General features: G+C 60.5%; 1 protein-coding gene across 1 annotated transcript; it reads right to left on the bottom strand.

Moving 5' to 3' along the window:
- Window positions 1–57: 57 nt before the first annotated feature.
- RAC2 (Rac family small GTPase 2) lies at window positions 58–14087 on the bottom strand. Its single transcript, XM_037160303.2, has 7 exons — window positions 13922–14087; window positions 11817–11888; window positions 5463–5580; window positions 4631–4693; window positions 4015–4174; window positions 1516–1648; window positions 58–807 (listed from the first exon to the last, which is right to left on the bottom strand). Exons 1-6 carry the CDS (start codon window positions 13954–13956, stop codon window positions 1518–1520), a joined length of 579 nt encoding a protein of 192 aa, XP_037016198.1. The 5' UTR covers window positions 13957–14087; the 3' UTR covers window positions 58–807; window positions 1516–1517.
- Window positions 14088–14581: the final 494 nt, after the last annotated feature.

Raw genomic sequence — 14581 nt, 5'->3', positions numbered from 1 at the left:
AGACGCCACCTGAGGCCCCAGGATCAGGCTGAACGTGAAGTCATGATATTTCCAAACTTGAATCAACACCTTTATTTTCTATTTAAGCAGTTGAATTGGGTTTTCTATTTGCTATAGCAAAGTCCTGACTGGCAGGGTCTGAAAGTTCCAAGGCTCTCACAGGTAAATGCAGCTCAGGAACCTGTGAGCGGAGCAGAAAGCCTTGAGATGGCAGGAGTCAGCTGGACCCAGGCTTCGAATTAGCTGCACAGATGCCCACAGAGATTTTAGGAAACCTGATTTTTTGTATGTTGTTCCAAAAGTAGCATGAAGACCAGAGGGACATAACTTCCGAGACCCTCATCAGAGCTCAGAAGAACTTTCGGACAGGCAGGACCACTGACGTTGGAGTGGACCGCCTGGGGAGAAGGAGAGAGGCCTGTCCCTGAAGACCCATGAGTGGTGGATGGCAACTGCTGACCCCAAGTTTCCGGAGCAAAGTCAGGCGCGGGCGGGGCTGGGGTTATGGACAGATGCTGCCAGATGCAGTGCTCGTGCTGCCCGCAGTAATGCAGGGGTGGCTTATCGGGTCCTGGGGCTCCCCTGGGGCCCTGGGCAGGAGCATGAGGGGTCGGGATGCAGCACCTAAAGATTCACACCTTCAGACCCGGGGGGCCTCCAGCACAGAGAAGACGATCAGCCAAGCTCTGCAGCCATCTGCTAAGACACGCCACAGGAAGGGGACAGCATGGCCAGCCAGGGTGCCCCTGGGCTTTAGGTGAGGGCCCTGGTAGGTCCAAACCGTCTGGCTGGGAGGACTGGGACAACCTGGAAGGGAGACAGGTAGGGGGTGAGAATTTGGGGACAAGCAGGATCTACAGCCAGCTCACAGCTTTCCTGGCTCACAGCTCATCCCCAACTCCCAGCTGTCTCCCATCCAAGTACTAACCAGGCCCGACCCTGCTTAGCTTCTGAAATCAGATATCAGGTGCGTTCAGAGTGGTATGGCCATAGACCCCACTCCCAACTGTTATTCAAAGTCGTCCCTCCCATCAGAACTGCCCACCCTGCTCTCCCTCCACTCCAAGTCCTCTCCAGCCTTTTCTACCCCAGTAATCTCACAGTTCTGTCTTCCCTGCCTCCGCCCGTGTGTGGGAGTGCCGGGTCTCCCTGGCTGGACTGGGCTCCTCGGGCCGGAGAGAGGCAGGGGCCGAGGTATGGTTACCCCTTATCTTCCCACGCTCCTACAGGGAGGGCAGAGTGGGAGTCGGACAGAGTGGGAGTCAGGAACACCCACACCTTGGCTCAGGTCACCTGGCATTTTCTCATACTTTGGATCTTCCTTCTGGGACCTGGGCTCGCTCTGCTGGACTGGCTCAGGCAAATAGGGAAACTGAGGCCACTCGTGTCTCCCCTTCTGTCCTGGTCTAAATGCCACTCCCAGTGAAACTGAGGGCCGCTGCCAGCCAGAGCCTGCTGTGTGGCGGTGGGGAGGGAAGTGGGGGGGTCCTGAAGCAGTGAGGGCGGGGCTCTTACCCCTAGAGGATGCTGCAGGGGCGCTTCTGCGGCCGCGTGGGCTGGGGACAGAGGACGGCCCGGATTGCCTCGTCGAAGACGGTCTTCAGGCCTCGCTGGGTGAGGGCCGAGCACTCCAAGTATTTCACCGAATCTGGGGTGTGGCAGCAAGAGGGCAGAGGCCTAGGTCAGGGGAGGGTCCGGGGCCAAACCCAGACACACAACTGCGCCGGGCTGTGGGGGCCACCCGGGCTGTGTCACTCAGAGCGGGGAACTGAGCCCTGTGCCTGTTTTCTCCTGACATCGTGGGAGGGGTTCAGACCCACAGGAACAGGCCTGTTCTTTTTTTTGGACACATAAACCCCTAATCTGTGAAAGGGAGGCAGGACTTTTGATACTTTTCTGGGAAGAAAAGGGCTCAAGCCAGTGACCAAACCTGCCTGTGCCTCAGTCTCTTCTAGAACTCAGCCACATTCCTCCCCCCACACTTCCCCCATGGGGCCCCAGGCACTTCGGGTCCCCTACTTTCCGAGTGCTGCCCGACCATTCCTTAGCATCATCCCATTTTAAAGATAAGGACATCGAGACTCCTAGAGGTGAGGTCCTTTGTCCAATGTCACACGCCGCCATGGGGTACCTGAGGACCCTCGGCAGGAAGATAGGGACTTGGAGAGCACCTCCTTTCTCCCAGCAGGGGACAGGCCTCCTCCCATTAACCTCTCAGGGCTGGAGCCGGGGCCCAGACGGCGACAAGGGCAAGCTGAGTCCCTACTCCCAGGGCCGGTGTTCCATGGCCTTCTGGAAGGAACCTGTGTCAATTGACGTTCCACATCCGCTACAACCCAAGCAGTTTCACTGAAGTGAGGTGGCCGCAAATCCCTTCCTCAAGAAGCCCCCTTTCAAAGCTGCTCTGAGAAGGAAGAGGAAGGAGGCACGTACCTGCCCCCCACCCCCAAGGCTCCAGACCCATCGGTGGAGATTGCCAGCTGGGCCTGAGCTGCCCCTGCAGCTGTCACTCTAGGGCCTGATAGGCCCAGGCAGCCACCCTGCTCCCCACGCCACTCTGGGCCTCCTCCCCCGGGGCCTGGGCAGGTCCAAGACAAGTTCAAAGTCTCTGCTCCTGCCCCCGACCCTCCCATCTGGGATCAACTCCAGGAGGGATTAGCTAGAGGCCAAGACAGGGCCACCAGGTCATCTGCGTATAGAGGAGAAAGAACTTCGGGGGACCTTGTGTAGGTGGGGAGACAGAGGCCCAGGGAGGGGCCACTGGCTCCAGGTCACACATACAGTCAGTGCCAGAGCCAGGGCCAGCACAGACCTTCCTGCCGCTGCTAATCCCAAAGCACGTGCCTTAGAAGGGAGATGGTCGCCTGTAGGCTGGAGAGTCAGTCTGCGGGGAGGACGGGCTGGTCCAGAAGCGAAGGCAGGGTTGCAATCCCTGACATTTGGGAGGGAAAACCAGCAGCCCCAAGGCCAGAGCCCCCAGCATGGGTCCCAGGGCCCAGGGCTTAAGCAGCAACTTGAGGTCCTTGAGGGAAGGTGGCCATGTCACTAGGCTAGTCACGGGGGCGGGGGGGGGGGGCAGTGGCATCTGCGGTTTCTCTTCCTGTGAAGAGATCTGAGTCCCCAGGGCCCTCCCAGTTCCGGCGGAAGGAAGAGCGGCGGGGCAGGGGCAGGGGGTGGAGGCCCCACTGATGCAGCAGCCGCCGGGGCCAGGCGGAGCGTCCTGGGTAGTGGGGTCACTCCTCACAGTGGCCAGACCCGCTGGTGGCCCAGGCCCTGGAGGCAGGTCAGGGCCTGACCAGGGACAGCAGGTCTCAGCACCCTGAAGGAAACCAGTCCCATCAGTCACCGCCTCTCTGGTGCAGGCTGCCACCTGAGTGTGCCCCGAGCCAGCCATTTGCCATCCTGAGTTCTAATCCCAGTTCTGCCACCTACTAGCTGTGTGACCTTTAAAAGTCACTTCACTTCTCTGGTGTGATGATCAGGAGGCAGAGAGGAGTTGGGCTGAGAGGTCTGGAGAGGGGGGAGGGCGGAGAAGGGACAGAGAGAGGCCAAGGCACAAGAACCTCCTCCAAGAAGCCTTCCTGGGAAACCCAGACCTGACTTGGCTGCTTGTCCCCGAAGCAGCCACAGCACAGCCCACTCCATCCCTGCTTCTGTCTGTGCAGAACACACTTTGTTTCAAGATCTGATCATGGGTTACACTGCTGCTAATAATAACAAACACAGCCTGCCTCCCACGTGTGGGCGCTGCTCTCGGGGCTTCACGGGCATTAACTCATCTAATTCTCCCAGCTGCCCAGGACTATTACTACGGCCGGGTTTTCCTGGTGAGGAAACAGGCACAGAGATGGGAAGCGATCGGCCCGGGGTCACACAGCCAGTCCACGACACAGCCAGGGTCTGAACCACGGAGCCTGGCCCCGGAGCCCGTATCTGTGATGAGCGGAGGCTGACTTGGGTCCCGCCCCCCGCCACCCCGCGTCCTGCTGTCCTCTCCAAGCCCGAGCCCCGTACCAATCTCCTTGGCCAGTGCCAAGCCCTGTGGGTAGGTAATAGGCGCCAGTTTCTTCTCCTTCAGCCGCTCGATGGTGTCCTTGTCGTCCCGCAGGTCCAGTTTGGTGCCCACCAGGATGATGGGCGTGCTGGGGCAGTGGTGCCGAACCTCGGGAAACCACTGGGCAGGTGGGGGGACCAGAGAGAGGGCACTCGTTTGTGTAGGAAGCAGAGGGAGAGTGGGGGGAGAGAGGCCCCAGGGGGTGAGAAGATAAGAGGTGGGCACGAGGTTGCGAGAAGAGACGTGAGGTCGTGCAGGGAGGAGGCGCGTGATCGCAGGAAAAGAGGCAGCGCGACTTTGTGTAGTGATCGGAGGCAGGCATGAGGGTGTGCGGGGAGGAGCAGGGGCAAGTTACAGAGGGCAGAGAAGGAAGCTGACACTCCCAGCCCCCTCGGAGACCCCCTCTGAGTCTCATCCCCGGGGCCCCCCAGCCCTGGGTGGCACTGGGACCCTCTCTACTCATACCCTCTGCTGCCCCAGGGACAGGGGTCAAGTTGCCAGTCCCTCCTTCCTTTTCTCAGGGTTACCTGCCCCCCAGCCCCCCAGGCCCCTCAGGCGCTGCTCAGCCCCGCTCACCTTGGCACGGACATTCTCATAGGAAGCTGGACTGACGAGGGAGAAGCAGATGAGGAAGACATCCTGGGGACAGAGCAGGCAGGGTCACCTGTGAGGGAAGGCCCAGGTACATCCCACCTGTGCCCCCCCGCGCCTGGCAGCACTGAGCAGTGGAGCCCCGGGGACACCGGGGTCGGGCAGGGATGCCTGTCTGCCCCCCACCAGGCGGCTGCAGGTTTACCCAGCACTTCCCGAAGGCCAGGGTCTGCACATTGCACCTACTGCAGGGGTGCCGCCCCCATTCCACAGATGGGAAGAGTGAGGCCACCAGGGTTTATGGGTTTGCTGTCTGGAGCTCCAGAATCCATACTCCTGACCAGGCACCCACTACCTCGCTATCTGCTCACCGGCCCCAACCCTGGAGGAAAGGTCAAGGGTGGGGGAGGGGGAGGGGGTGAAGCGGCGGCTGCCCAGCAACCGCAGAATCACCTGCTGTCTTTCCCCCTCTCTTCTCTCCTCACCCAGCACACCTGGGGTTCAATGTCCTGGGCTCCCAATTAAAGCCCCATCCTGGGTCTGCCCACTTCACCCACAGGGAGCCAGGTGGTACCAGAGCCCACGGCAGGGGTGGGGGGGACTGGGAAGAGGGCAGAGTGGTGACTTGGGACTGAGGGAGGGCTGAGGGCAGAGGGAGGAGGCCCTGGCTATGCCCACGGAGGACCAGGCAGCGTCCTCAGGCTGGGCCCTGGGGGGGTCAGGGTTCACCAGGCCAAGCTGTCCCAAGGCCACCACACACACAGAGGGAACAAGGTGAGCAGAGGGCAGCTGGCAAGGAAAGCGGGTGGGAGCTCACTGTCTGGGGATAGGAGAGTGGCCGGAGGCGGTCATAGTCCTCCTGCCCGGCAGTGTCCCACAGCCCCAGGTTCACGGGCTTGCTGTCCACCATCACGTTGGCTGAGTAGTTGTCGAACCTGTGGGGAGAAGGCAGGACAGAAGGGTCAGCCTGCAGCCCAGTGTGCAGGGCCCTCCAGTCCGGCCCCACGTGGTTTCCTGGTGGAGGCTGAGACGCAGAGAGGGCCTGCGGCAGGCCCAAAGGCACACAGCACTCTGCAGTGAAGTGCGTTTCCTCTTTTATTTCATGACTGACTCACAACCTAAAGAATTTTAAACTCAGGTAAGCACAAAGGGGAAAACATTGTGTCAGCCCTGTTCCTGCCTTCGCCTATCCTTTAGAGAGGTGCTTTTTCAAGGCTGCATAATATTCCTTGTAAGTTTCATCAGGATCAATTCACCCACCTCCTACGACAGACACTGAGGCCAGTCACCCGGGATTTGCTACACTAGGGTTTGTCCCCACCTCAGGCTGGGTAACCGTGGAAGAAACCTCAAGATGAGGAGGTGGGACAAGTGGTTTATTCGGGACGTGAGCCCGGGCAGCGACAGGGGGCCCTAGGGGAGGAGACGGGGAAGGGACAGCAGCAGACACAGGGCAAGTGAGGGACCTGTTACTACTGTGGGCAACTGGGGCTAGGGCTGGGGCCAGCCAGGGCCACCTGGGAGACAGCAGGGACCATGCTGAGGGCACCCCCAGAGGTGTCAGGGTATTACCCACCAGCCCCATCTTCTGCTGGTAGAGGGATGTCTGGAGGGGTCATGGGAGGTTTGGGGAAAGGCCACTGGCACGTGCTGGAGAGACACTCCTGACTCTCAAAAGATATAGTGCGGGCGTCAGCAACAGCTGCTGGCCTCTCCCCGCCAGCTGACAGCAGGGAGGCCTCCAGTGCAGTGAAATGAGCGGCCAGCCTTTTAAAAACATGATTCAATTCAACAGTATTTATCGAGACCACATCCCTGAGTAGAAGGTGCTGGTTCCTCATGCTGTGGCAGAGAAAACTGGGATCAGAGAGGTCTAGAGACTTGCTCGAGGCCACACAGCCAGTGAGTGACCGAACTAGGTGAGACACTAGTGCTCACTGACTTGTGCCACACCTGGGCTTCCACAGATGCTCCCTGCCCTGTCCCTGAGGGCTAGAGACACTCCCCATCTCTCTCCACTGAGGTCACCCACACAGGCCACTGTCCCCTGATCTGGCCCACTGAGGCCTCAGGCTCTTCCAGTTTCTCTTCCTACCCCTCCTAACCAACCAAGCTGTTTCCCAGGCTGGGCTCACACTGCCCGCCTCCCCACACTTGTTCACATTGTGTCCCCTGTCTGGAGTGGCCTGTCCACCTCTCCTTGTCCAAATATTCCCACCCACCACACTCTCCAGGCCTCTGCTCCTGTCTGCAGCTCTCTCTCCGGATGGAACACGCTTCCACCGCCTTTCGCCCTTATCTCCTATTTATGCTTCAGCCCCTGCCCAGGCAGCTCCTCCTTTGTGGGGAAACCTCTGCACCCCCTCCTTCCCTATCCCCCACCTGGACAGAGTTCATCATTCCCTCCTCCAGGCACCCGCTTTGCCTTGACCACGAGCAGGTACTCTGTGTGCCTGTCCCATGCATGGTGTGGGCGGGGCCTGCACCTGCCCCAGCTCTGCAGTCTCAGCCCAGGCAGCAAGGACAGATGCAGGTGGAACAGAATTAAAGTGAAGTGAACAGAAGCCCTTGGGATGTCACCTCCTCCATGAAGCCCTCACAGAATGCTATTCAGTGACAAACCGCAGAAGCCCTGACTCTGATTCAGAGTCATTCTGAGGATACCTGTCCTGGAAGGACCACGCGTACAAAAATAAATAAATAAAAACTGCCAGCCTCACATTCAACACACCATGCTTGGTGGGCCCTGGAGACTGCGCCTGGTCACCTCTGAGTCGCTCAGGTAGCCCTGCTTCCTCTTGCCTGGGAAGCTCCTGCGCACACACCCCTGACTTCCCAGCCCTCCTCCCACTGCCTGGCTGACTCTTACGCAATCCCTCCTCAAGGCTCAGCCCAATGTCACCTCCTCCAGGAAGTCCTTCCTGACTCTCAGCCAAGTTGGGGTCCCACCCCAGCAAGCTGTGGGGAACTCAGCACCCCCAAAAGCAGACACCATGCCTGGCTTAGTCCTCACTGCATCCTGAGCCCAGTACCGCCTTTGCACATAGTAGGTGCTCTGTGTACCTACTCTGGGCACCACCCATGCCACCATGGGATTTCAGGTCCAGGGACACTTCACTGGGCATGATTGGGAAAAAGGTGCCTGCCTCGTCTTTGGCTCCACAAGAAACATTCCTTTAGGATAAGCTTGGGGTTTGGGGACACTTTCTCCTCTAACACCCCATCTGAAACTCTGGTTCCCCAAAGCCTCCCAAAATTCTGGAGCCAAAGGTATCTGTCATCTCTGGACCACGCCCCTGGGGACTCAGGGACTGTGGCCAGGACCAGGGACCTGCAGTGGCACTGAGCGCCTGCTTTGGGGCCTGGCAGAGGGCAAGGGGCCTTCGTCTGTTGCGTCTGGAAGGCCCACGTGACCCAAGACGCCAGGAGCTCAAGTGACTCCCATTAGACAGAAGAGGACACTGAGGCCCGAGAAGTTATGTTTTCCAAGACCAGCCAGCTCGTAAGCACAGGAGCTGGGACTTGAACCCTGCTCCCTCCACAACACCCGTTAGTGAACCCAGGGCCATCACCTGGGATCAGTCACCCAGAGCTGGGAGGGAACAGAGTTCCTTGTGAAGCCCTGTCCTGGCTGTGTGACCCTGAGTGAGTAAATGAGCGTCTCTGAGCCTCGCTTTCTTGGCTGTGAAAAAAGCCCTCTCTCTTGGGGCCATGGTGGGGCCCAAACAGACAGAGCCACCCCCCCGGGGAGGTGCTGAGAAGCTGAGTAATCTCCTGTCCCATGTCCCTACACCCCCCTCCCCACACCCTCCCCAGAAGATTGTCAGCCAGAGCCCGAGGGACTGCCACAGGGACGTGTCAGTGATCTGCAGCTCCCAGGGGTCCCCTTATCTCAGAGGCCCTCAGGCTGCCAGGACCTCACTCCCATTTCCAGTCAGGAGACTGAGACTCACAGGCAGGAGGCCGCCCAGTTCACCCAGTTCAGAGCTTAGTCACCCAGTTCAGAGCCCAGTGGAAAGCGTCACTGCAAGTTCATGGCCCTCCAGGAACTCAGTAGAGTTGGAGCCAGGGGTGGGAGCTGCCCCCGAACTCTGGGAGTGCAGGGAGCTCTGTCTCAGGCCCTTTATACTTCGATCTTTTCAGGGGCCCAGGAGGCGGAAATCTGCCACTGTTCCCATGTTACACTTGAGGAAACTGAAAATCAGAGAGTGGGAGTGACCTGCCCAAGGTCACACGGCTGGGATGTTTTCACCCAGAGTCTGTGCGGCCTCTTCCTGCCCTTCCCGGGTCGCCAGCCCGGCCCTGACCCTGGACTGCAGTGGAGGGGAGAACGGGGCAGGTGAAAGGGGTACCCTAGTTCCAGCACCTTCTCAGGGCAGGCCGGAGCGTGACCTGCCTGCAACATGTTCAGCTCTGTTCTAGAAGCTGGTGGGACAGCAGAGGACAGGGCCCAGACCCCCCAGAGCTCTCACCCCATTGGGGAAGGGAGGTCAGGACAGGCCACGAAGACCATCAAGCAGGATGGTGGGAGGGAGGGGGCCTGCCAGGAGGGAGGGACCACATTGTCAAGGAGGTGATACCTGAGCCAGGGACTGAATGGTGGGAAGAGGGAGATGCAGAGGCTTCTGAGAAGCTGGGGTGCCAGGGACGGTCGGGGAGGAGGGTTAGCATTCAGGGCCTTGAACTCCAGCATGGGGGAGGGGCCGTAATAGTGCAGGGGGCTGTGGGAGGGATTTAAGGCAGAGTGTGGCTCCCCCTAGTTTTCACATTTGAAAGCTCGCCTGGGCTTCCCTTTGAGAAAGGCTAGAAGGAGGAGTGGTGGACAGGGGAGACCCCCTCGGCCACAGACACCCAAGGGCAGTGTGTTTCCGCCATGCCTCTGTCCCCCCAGCACCCAGCAGGCTTCGGTCTCCTCATCTGTGAAACAGGGGTCTAACCCCGAGCTGCTCGCCCGCCCTGCTGGGAGCCAGCTGAGCCCAGCTTCCTGCTTATCTGATTCTGTGCGGCAGCATGTGCCTCCCAGGCCCCAGCAAACCGTCCTGTCCCAGCCCCAGGGGCTCTGCTGACCTTCATCTCTGGGCCTGTTTTCCCCAACCCCACTCTCTGCAACTGCCCCCACACTTCAATGTCAAGGGCTCAGTACAATGTATCCCCCCCATCTCTGGTTCCCCGTCACAGGCACGTGGGTTGCAGCAGGGACTGCTGAGGGGCGTGTGCAGAGCTGAGCCACTCGGCACTTGGGGACAAAGGAGGGTGGCAGGCAGGACTGGTCACACCCTGCGCAGGACAAAATGCAAGCACAGGAGCCCTTGTTCAGAATAGAACAACTGTAATGGCATAATCAGTAAAATAAAAATTAAAAAAAAAAAGAAATTAAGAGCTCCTAGCCCTTATAAAAGCAAGTGCGGCCCTTCCCAAGCGCAGGGCTGGTGTGGCTGCCTGGCAGACGCAGCACCGTGAGGCCGGCACGAGTCTCCAAGTCCTGGGAAGGCAGACCTGGTCCGGTCCATTCTGTCTGTCCTTCTGCAAGGTTGCCCAGGACAACCCGCTCCACCAGGGGCCAGTCTGTCCACGTTGCTGGGAGCAGCCGGCCCCCGGTCACGCCACCCTGCACTGGAGAGGACATCTCCCCTCTCCCTGTGCAGGGGACACACCCAGGTGGTGAGCTCGGGACCTCCCATCCCAGCCCCCACCTCTAGAGAAAAGGGCACTGAGGCTCAGAGGGAGGAAGTGACAGGCGTAAGTTCCCTCGGCAAGGTCCCTGCAGCCCAGCTGGGACGGGCAGAGGCAGGAACACACTGCTGGTAACAATGGCCTTCTGCAGGGGCTGCCTGAACCTGATCACAGGCCCGTTCACTGCTTAGTGTAGGGCCAGCCCCCCTCAGCACCGGGAGGTGCGGCTGGACGCGGAAAGGTGAACGGGCAGGTAAGGCAAGTGCGGGGGGAGGTGTGCGCTGGCACCAAGCCACCTGGGGGTCAGGGACCCAGCTGGGGCAGTGACCGGTTTCCCAGGCTCCCTCCCCAGGTCTCCCTGCCCTGTCCTGGCTGCCCGCCTTCCTCCTGCGGGGGGAGGGGGGCCAGCCCAAGCCCCAGGGAGAAATATCAGTAGAGGGGAGTCAGGGCCCCTCAGTGTCTGTGAGTCTTAGCTTCCCCGTGAGTGAACTGGTATCATAATACCCAGCTCCCCAAGGATCAAATGAGGTCACACATGTGTGACATGTTGTGGGGGCCAGCACACGGCAAGCCCCAAAGAGACGGCAGCTGTTATGATGGGTTCTCCGACAGGCTCCTCATGACGTTCAGTTCAGGTCCCCTGAGAACAGACACTGTGCTGGGACAAGGGAGACAGGAAGTCATCTGGGGAGGGAGAGGCCCCTTCCGACTAGAGCAGAAAGGCTTCCTGGAGGAGGGGGCACTAGAGATGGGCCTGGCAGTCTTAGCCACGTGGATGAGGGAAGGACAGGTAGTCCGGGCAGGGGAAAGAGCTCGGGCAAAGGCCCTGAGGTGGAAATGCCCAGGAATGTTTGGTGAAGCCAGCAGGGAAGAGTGAGAGACGACCACACAGAGCCCTGAACGCCGTGCTACAGAGCGGGGAGGTTGTCCCGGGGGCGGCGATGGGGGCCACAGGGGGCCGGGAGGGAAGGGCTGGTGCTTCCCCGCTTATCCTCCCCTCCCAGAGTGTGACACCCACACTTCACTACAACCCCGACCCCAAGTCTGACAAGAGGACAGGCTTCTGATGGCCTCCAGATGGCATTGCCCTCCCCCCAGCTCGCGCGCATGTGCGCACACACACAGGTGTCCCGCTGCCCCTGCTCCTTGTCATCCAAGCTCTCCAGAACCTCCTCCTTTCCCCACCGGGCCCTCTGCTCGGGCCAGCCCTCCCCATCTCCCTCCTGCTCCCCTCTGGCACCCCCAACTCGGACACAGTCCCTCTGCATGTGAGGAACCCTCAGCCCTCACCCTGGCAGTGCCCCTCGGCCGTGGTGGGGGCCCGTCGAGCCACATCATTAGGCAGCTCTGCCAGGCAGACTGGCTGGGGCGCCTCCAGGTTGCTCCACCCCCAGGCGCCCCCCACATGGCCAGCACACAAGAAGTGCCTGAAGAGGGGGTGCGCCCGGCGATGCGTGTCTCCCCACCTGCGAGCACCCCGCCCACACGGCAGACTCACACGGTGGGGATGTACTCTCCTGGGAAGGCGTTGGTTGTGTAGCTGATGAGAAGGCAGGTCTTGCCCACGGCTCTGAAAGACAGGAAGTTCCAGAGGGCATTGGTCACGGTCACAGGCCCTGCCTGGTTGCCGAGCCCACTCCTCAGGAAAGACCAGGCCCACCCCCTTGGTCCTCAGTTTCCCAGCTGAGGGTCCCTGCGTCAGTGTTTTTAAACCTGAAAGCCTTAGAGTCACCCGCACTGTTCTCTAAAGCACAAACTTCAGGTCCTCCCAGGAGAGGAGGCTCCGCGGTCGTGGGGCGGAACCAGGAACCTGTGTTTTGGAAAAGCTTTCCCCCCTGAACTGGAAGATGCTGCCGGGCCCCCAGGGCTTGACCAGGGCTCTGCCACCACACACCTGGGCCGCCCCCTGCCAGCGGCATGAACGTGGGCAAGTCAGTTGACCTCCCTATGCCTCAGTTTCCCCATTTAGAGACTAGGGATAAGATAAGCCCATCCTCAGAGAAGTGTGCTCAAAAGTAAATTAGACGAAGCCCAAAGGCCCAAGCACAGTGCGGGCACAGCCCCGCCTCCAGCTGGTGGGGAAGCCCGCCCCCCACCGGTCCTCCCAGCAAGCACAGCGGTTAAGGACTCAGAGTTTTGGAGTCAGGGAGACCTGGGTCCAGGTCCCATGAGGCCTTGGGCAAATTGTTCCACGTCTTTGAGCTTTGATTCTCCCCTGTGAAATGGGTTGGTGAGAGGATAAAATACAGGGTGTGGTTAAGCCCAGGGCCCGGCACATAGTAAGTGCTAAATAAACATCAATCGCCCTTTGTTGCCACTGTCTGCCCCAGCCTACGGGGCTGCGAGGACGCACAGGTAGAAGCCCAAGGCACGGCCCTGCCCCTCCTGCCCTGCTCCACTGTTTCGTCACTTCCTGTTTGGCGGAGCTGGCTGGCCTGTCCCCCGCACCCCGCCCTCCCCAGGGGCCTGCCAGCAAGGTAACTTTGAATGGCTGGAACGTTGCCCTTGGCTTCCGCCCTCCCCTGCTCAGATCTGATACAAAGCAGAAGTGGGTGGGCGGGAAGATAACGGCCAGCAGTGCCTCAGAGTCAGCTGAGGACAGCCTGCGCCACTGGCCCGCCCCGGCGACCCGTCAGAGTCCGAGGGAGCTGGGCCCCCGGGGCCCCAGGCCAGGACAGGTCTGCGTCTCTCCAGCTGCCCCTCTGTAGGGTGGGCGAGAGGCCCACGCAGCAGGAACGTGCTGGCAGGGGCTGGGACGCACCTACAGAAAACCCCAGGTGCTCCAGTGGGCGGGATGGACCCTCACACGTTGTCCCCAGGAGGCACCAGAGGCTGGCGTTTGGACTGTCTTCTCACAGCTGAGGAAACTGAGGCCCACGGAGGACACGACAACCCGAGGCCACTGAAATCTGACAGCTGAGAAGGAGCCCCAGCCCAGCCTGTCCCCAACTGACCCCCCACAATTACATCTGCTCTTCCCCTCCTTCCTTGGCTCTGCCTCTCCTGCCCCACCTTCTGCTCTGCACCCCAGCCCCCGCACATCCTCCCAGCCCGGCAGCCCCGGTGGGGGGCAGGGGCTGACATTTATTGAGCACACCCTCTCTTCAGGGCAGCCACCCCAGGTGACTAGAGTGATCCCCATCGGCTCTGGTGGGAGTCCTCAGGTGGCCAAGCTGAGGTCCGGGGAGGCGCTGTGACTTGCCCAAGGCCGCACAGCAGCATAAGTCAGGGAGTACAGCCCAGCTCGACTTGGGGACAGGTACCAGATTTTTGGTTCCCCATCCACCACCTACATGCACAGAGCTGAAGACCTAGGTCCCGTGGGAGAGCTGCCCCAGCACCCTACAGGCGGGGGGCTCTAGGCACCCCCCATCCGAAGTCCTACACTCTCCACCCAGTAAGCTTCCAGGGTGAGGTGGCCAGAGAGAGTGAAGCTGTCCTCTGCCCACCCAGGGCTCCCCCTGGTTCCTGGGAGAAGGGACTGTTCCTCCTGGCTGCCTCCCAAGGACTCCTACAGGTAAGGGGGCTTCCCCAGGACACCTGTGCAGGAGGGTCTCAGGGCTCCCTGGAAGGGGCTGCGAGGAAGTTCAGCCAGGTACCTACCCATCTCCCACCACCACGCATTTGATGGCCTGCATCGTGCCCGGGACCTGGGAGGTGGCGGCGGTGGCGGCGCCCGAGGACCACTCCTGCGGCACCAGGGGTGTGGGGAGCCTGGTGAGGGCCCGGCAGGGGAGCAGCAGCAGCCAGGAGGCAGGAGGAAGCGGAAGGGGAACTTGCCCAAGCTGCTGCCCCCACAGCCGTTTGTGGGAGGCGGGGCATGCGGTCTGGTGGAACAGCTGAGGGGACCTCAGGTGCCGTGCTGGGCCCTGGCCAATGCCCCCCCTCACATCCCTGCTCTGGGGCACCAGCCAGAGCCCGAGGGACCCTCTCAGCTGGGGACTCACTTTCACGGGCAGGGCCAGAGTTGTTCACCAAGAACTTGAAGTTTCCAAGAATTCAGTCCATCTCAATTCTAAGCAATAAGCATTTAATGAACACCTGCTGTGTGCCAGGCACAATAACAGGTACTGGCGAGTCCAGGATGCAAAGGGCATAGCCGGTTCCTGGGGAAGATAGGACCTCGTGGAGGTTGTCCCTAAAGCAAGGCAGGAAGTGGTGGGGCCACTGGGGATCTGCAGGGAGGGGGCCTCACAGTCACGCAGAGGGGGAGCTGGGCCTGTGAGGCGGCACCGTTCCAGTCAGCACTTGAAAGGTGGTGTC

The sequence above is a fragment of the Artibeus jamaicensis genome, unplaced genomic scaffold, assembly GCF_021234435.1.
Source record: "Artibeus jamaicensis isolate MK-2021 breed Jamaican fruit bat unplaced genomic scaffold, CSHL_Jam_final contig_233, whole genome shotgun sequence".
NCBI classification, from domain to species: domain Eukaryota; kingdom Metazoa; phylum Chordata; class Mammalia; order Chiroptera; family Phyllostomidae; genus Artibeus; species Artibeus jamaicensis.
Note: the sequence above shows the minus strand (reverse complement) of the source record. Positions and strands in the feature narration are given on the sequence as shown.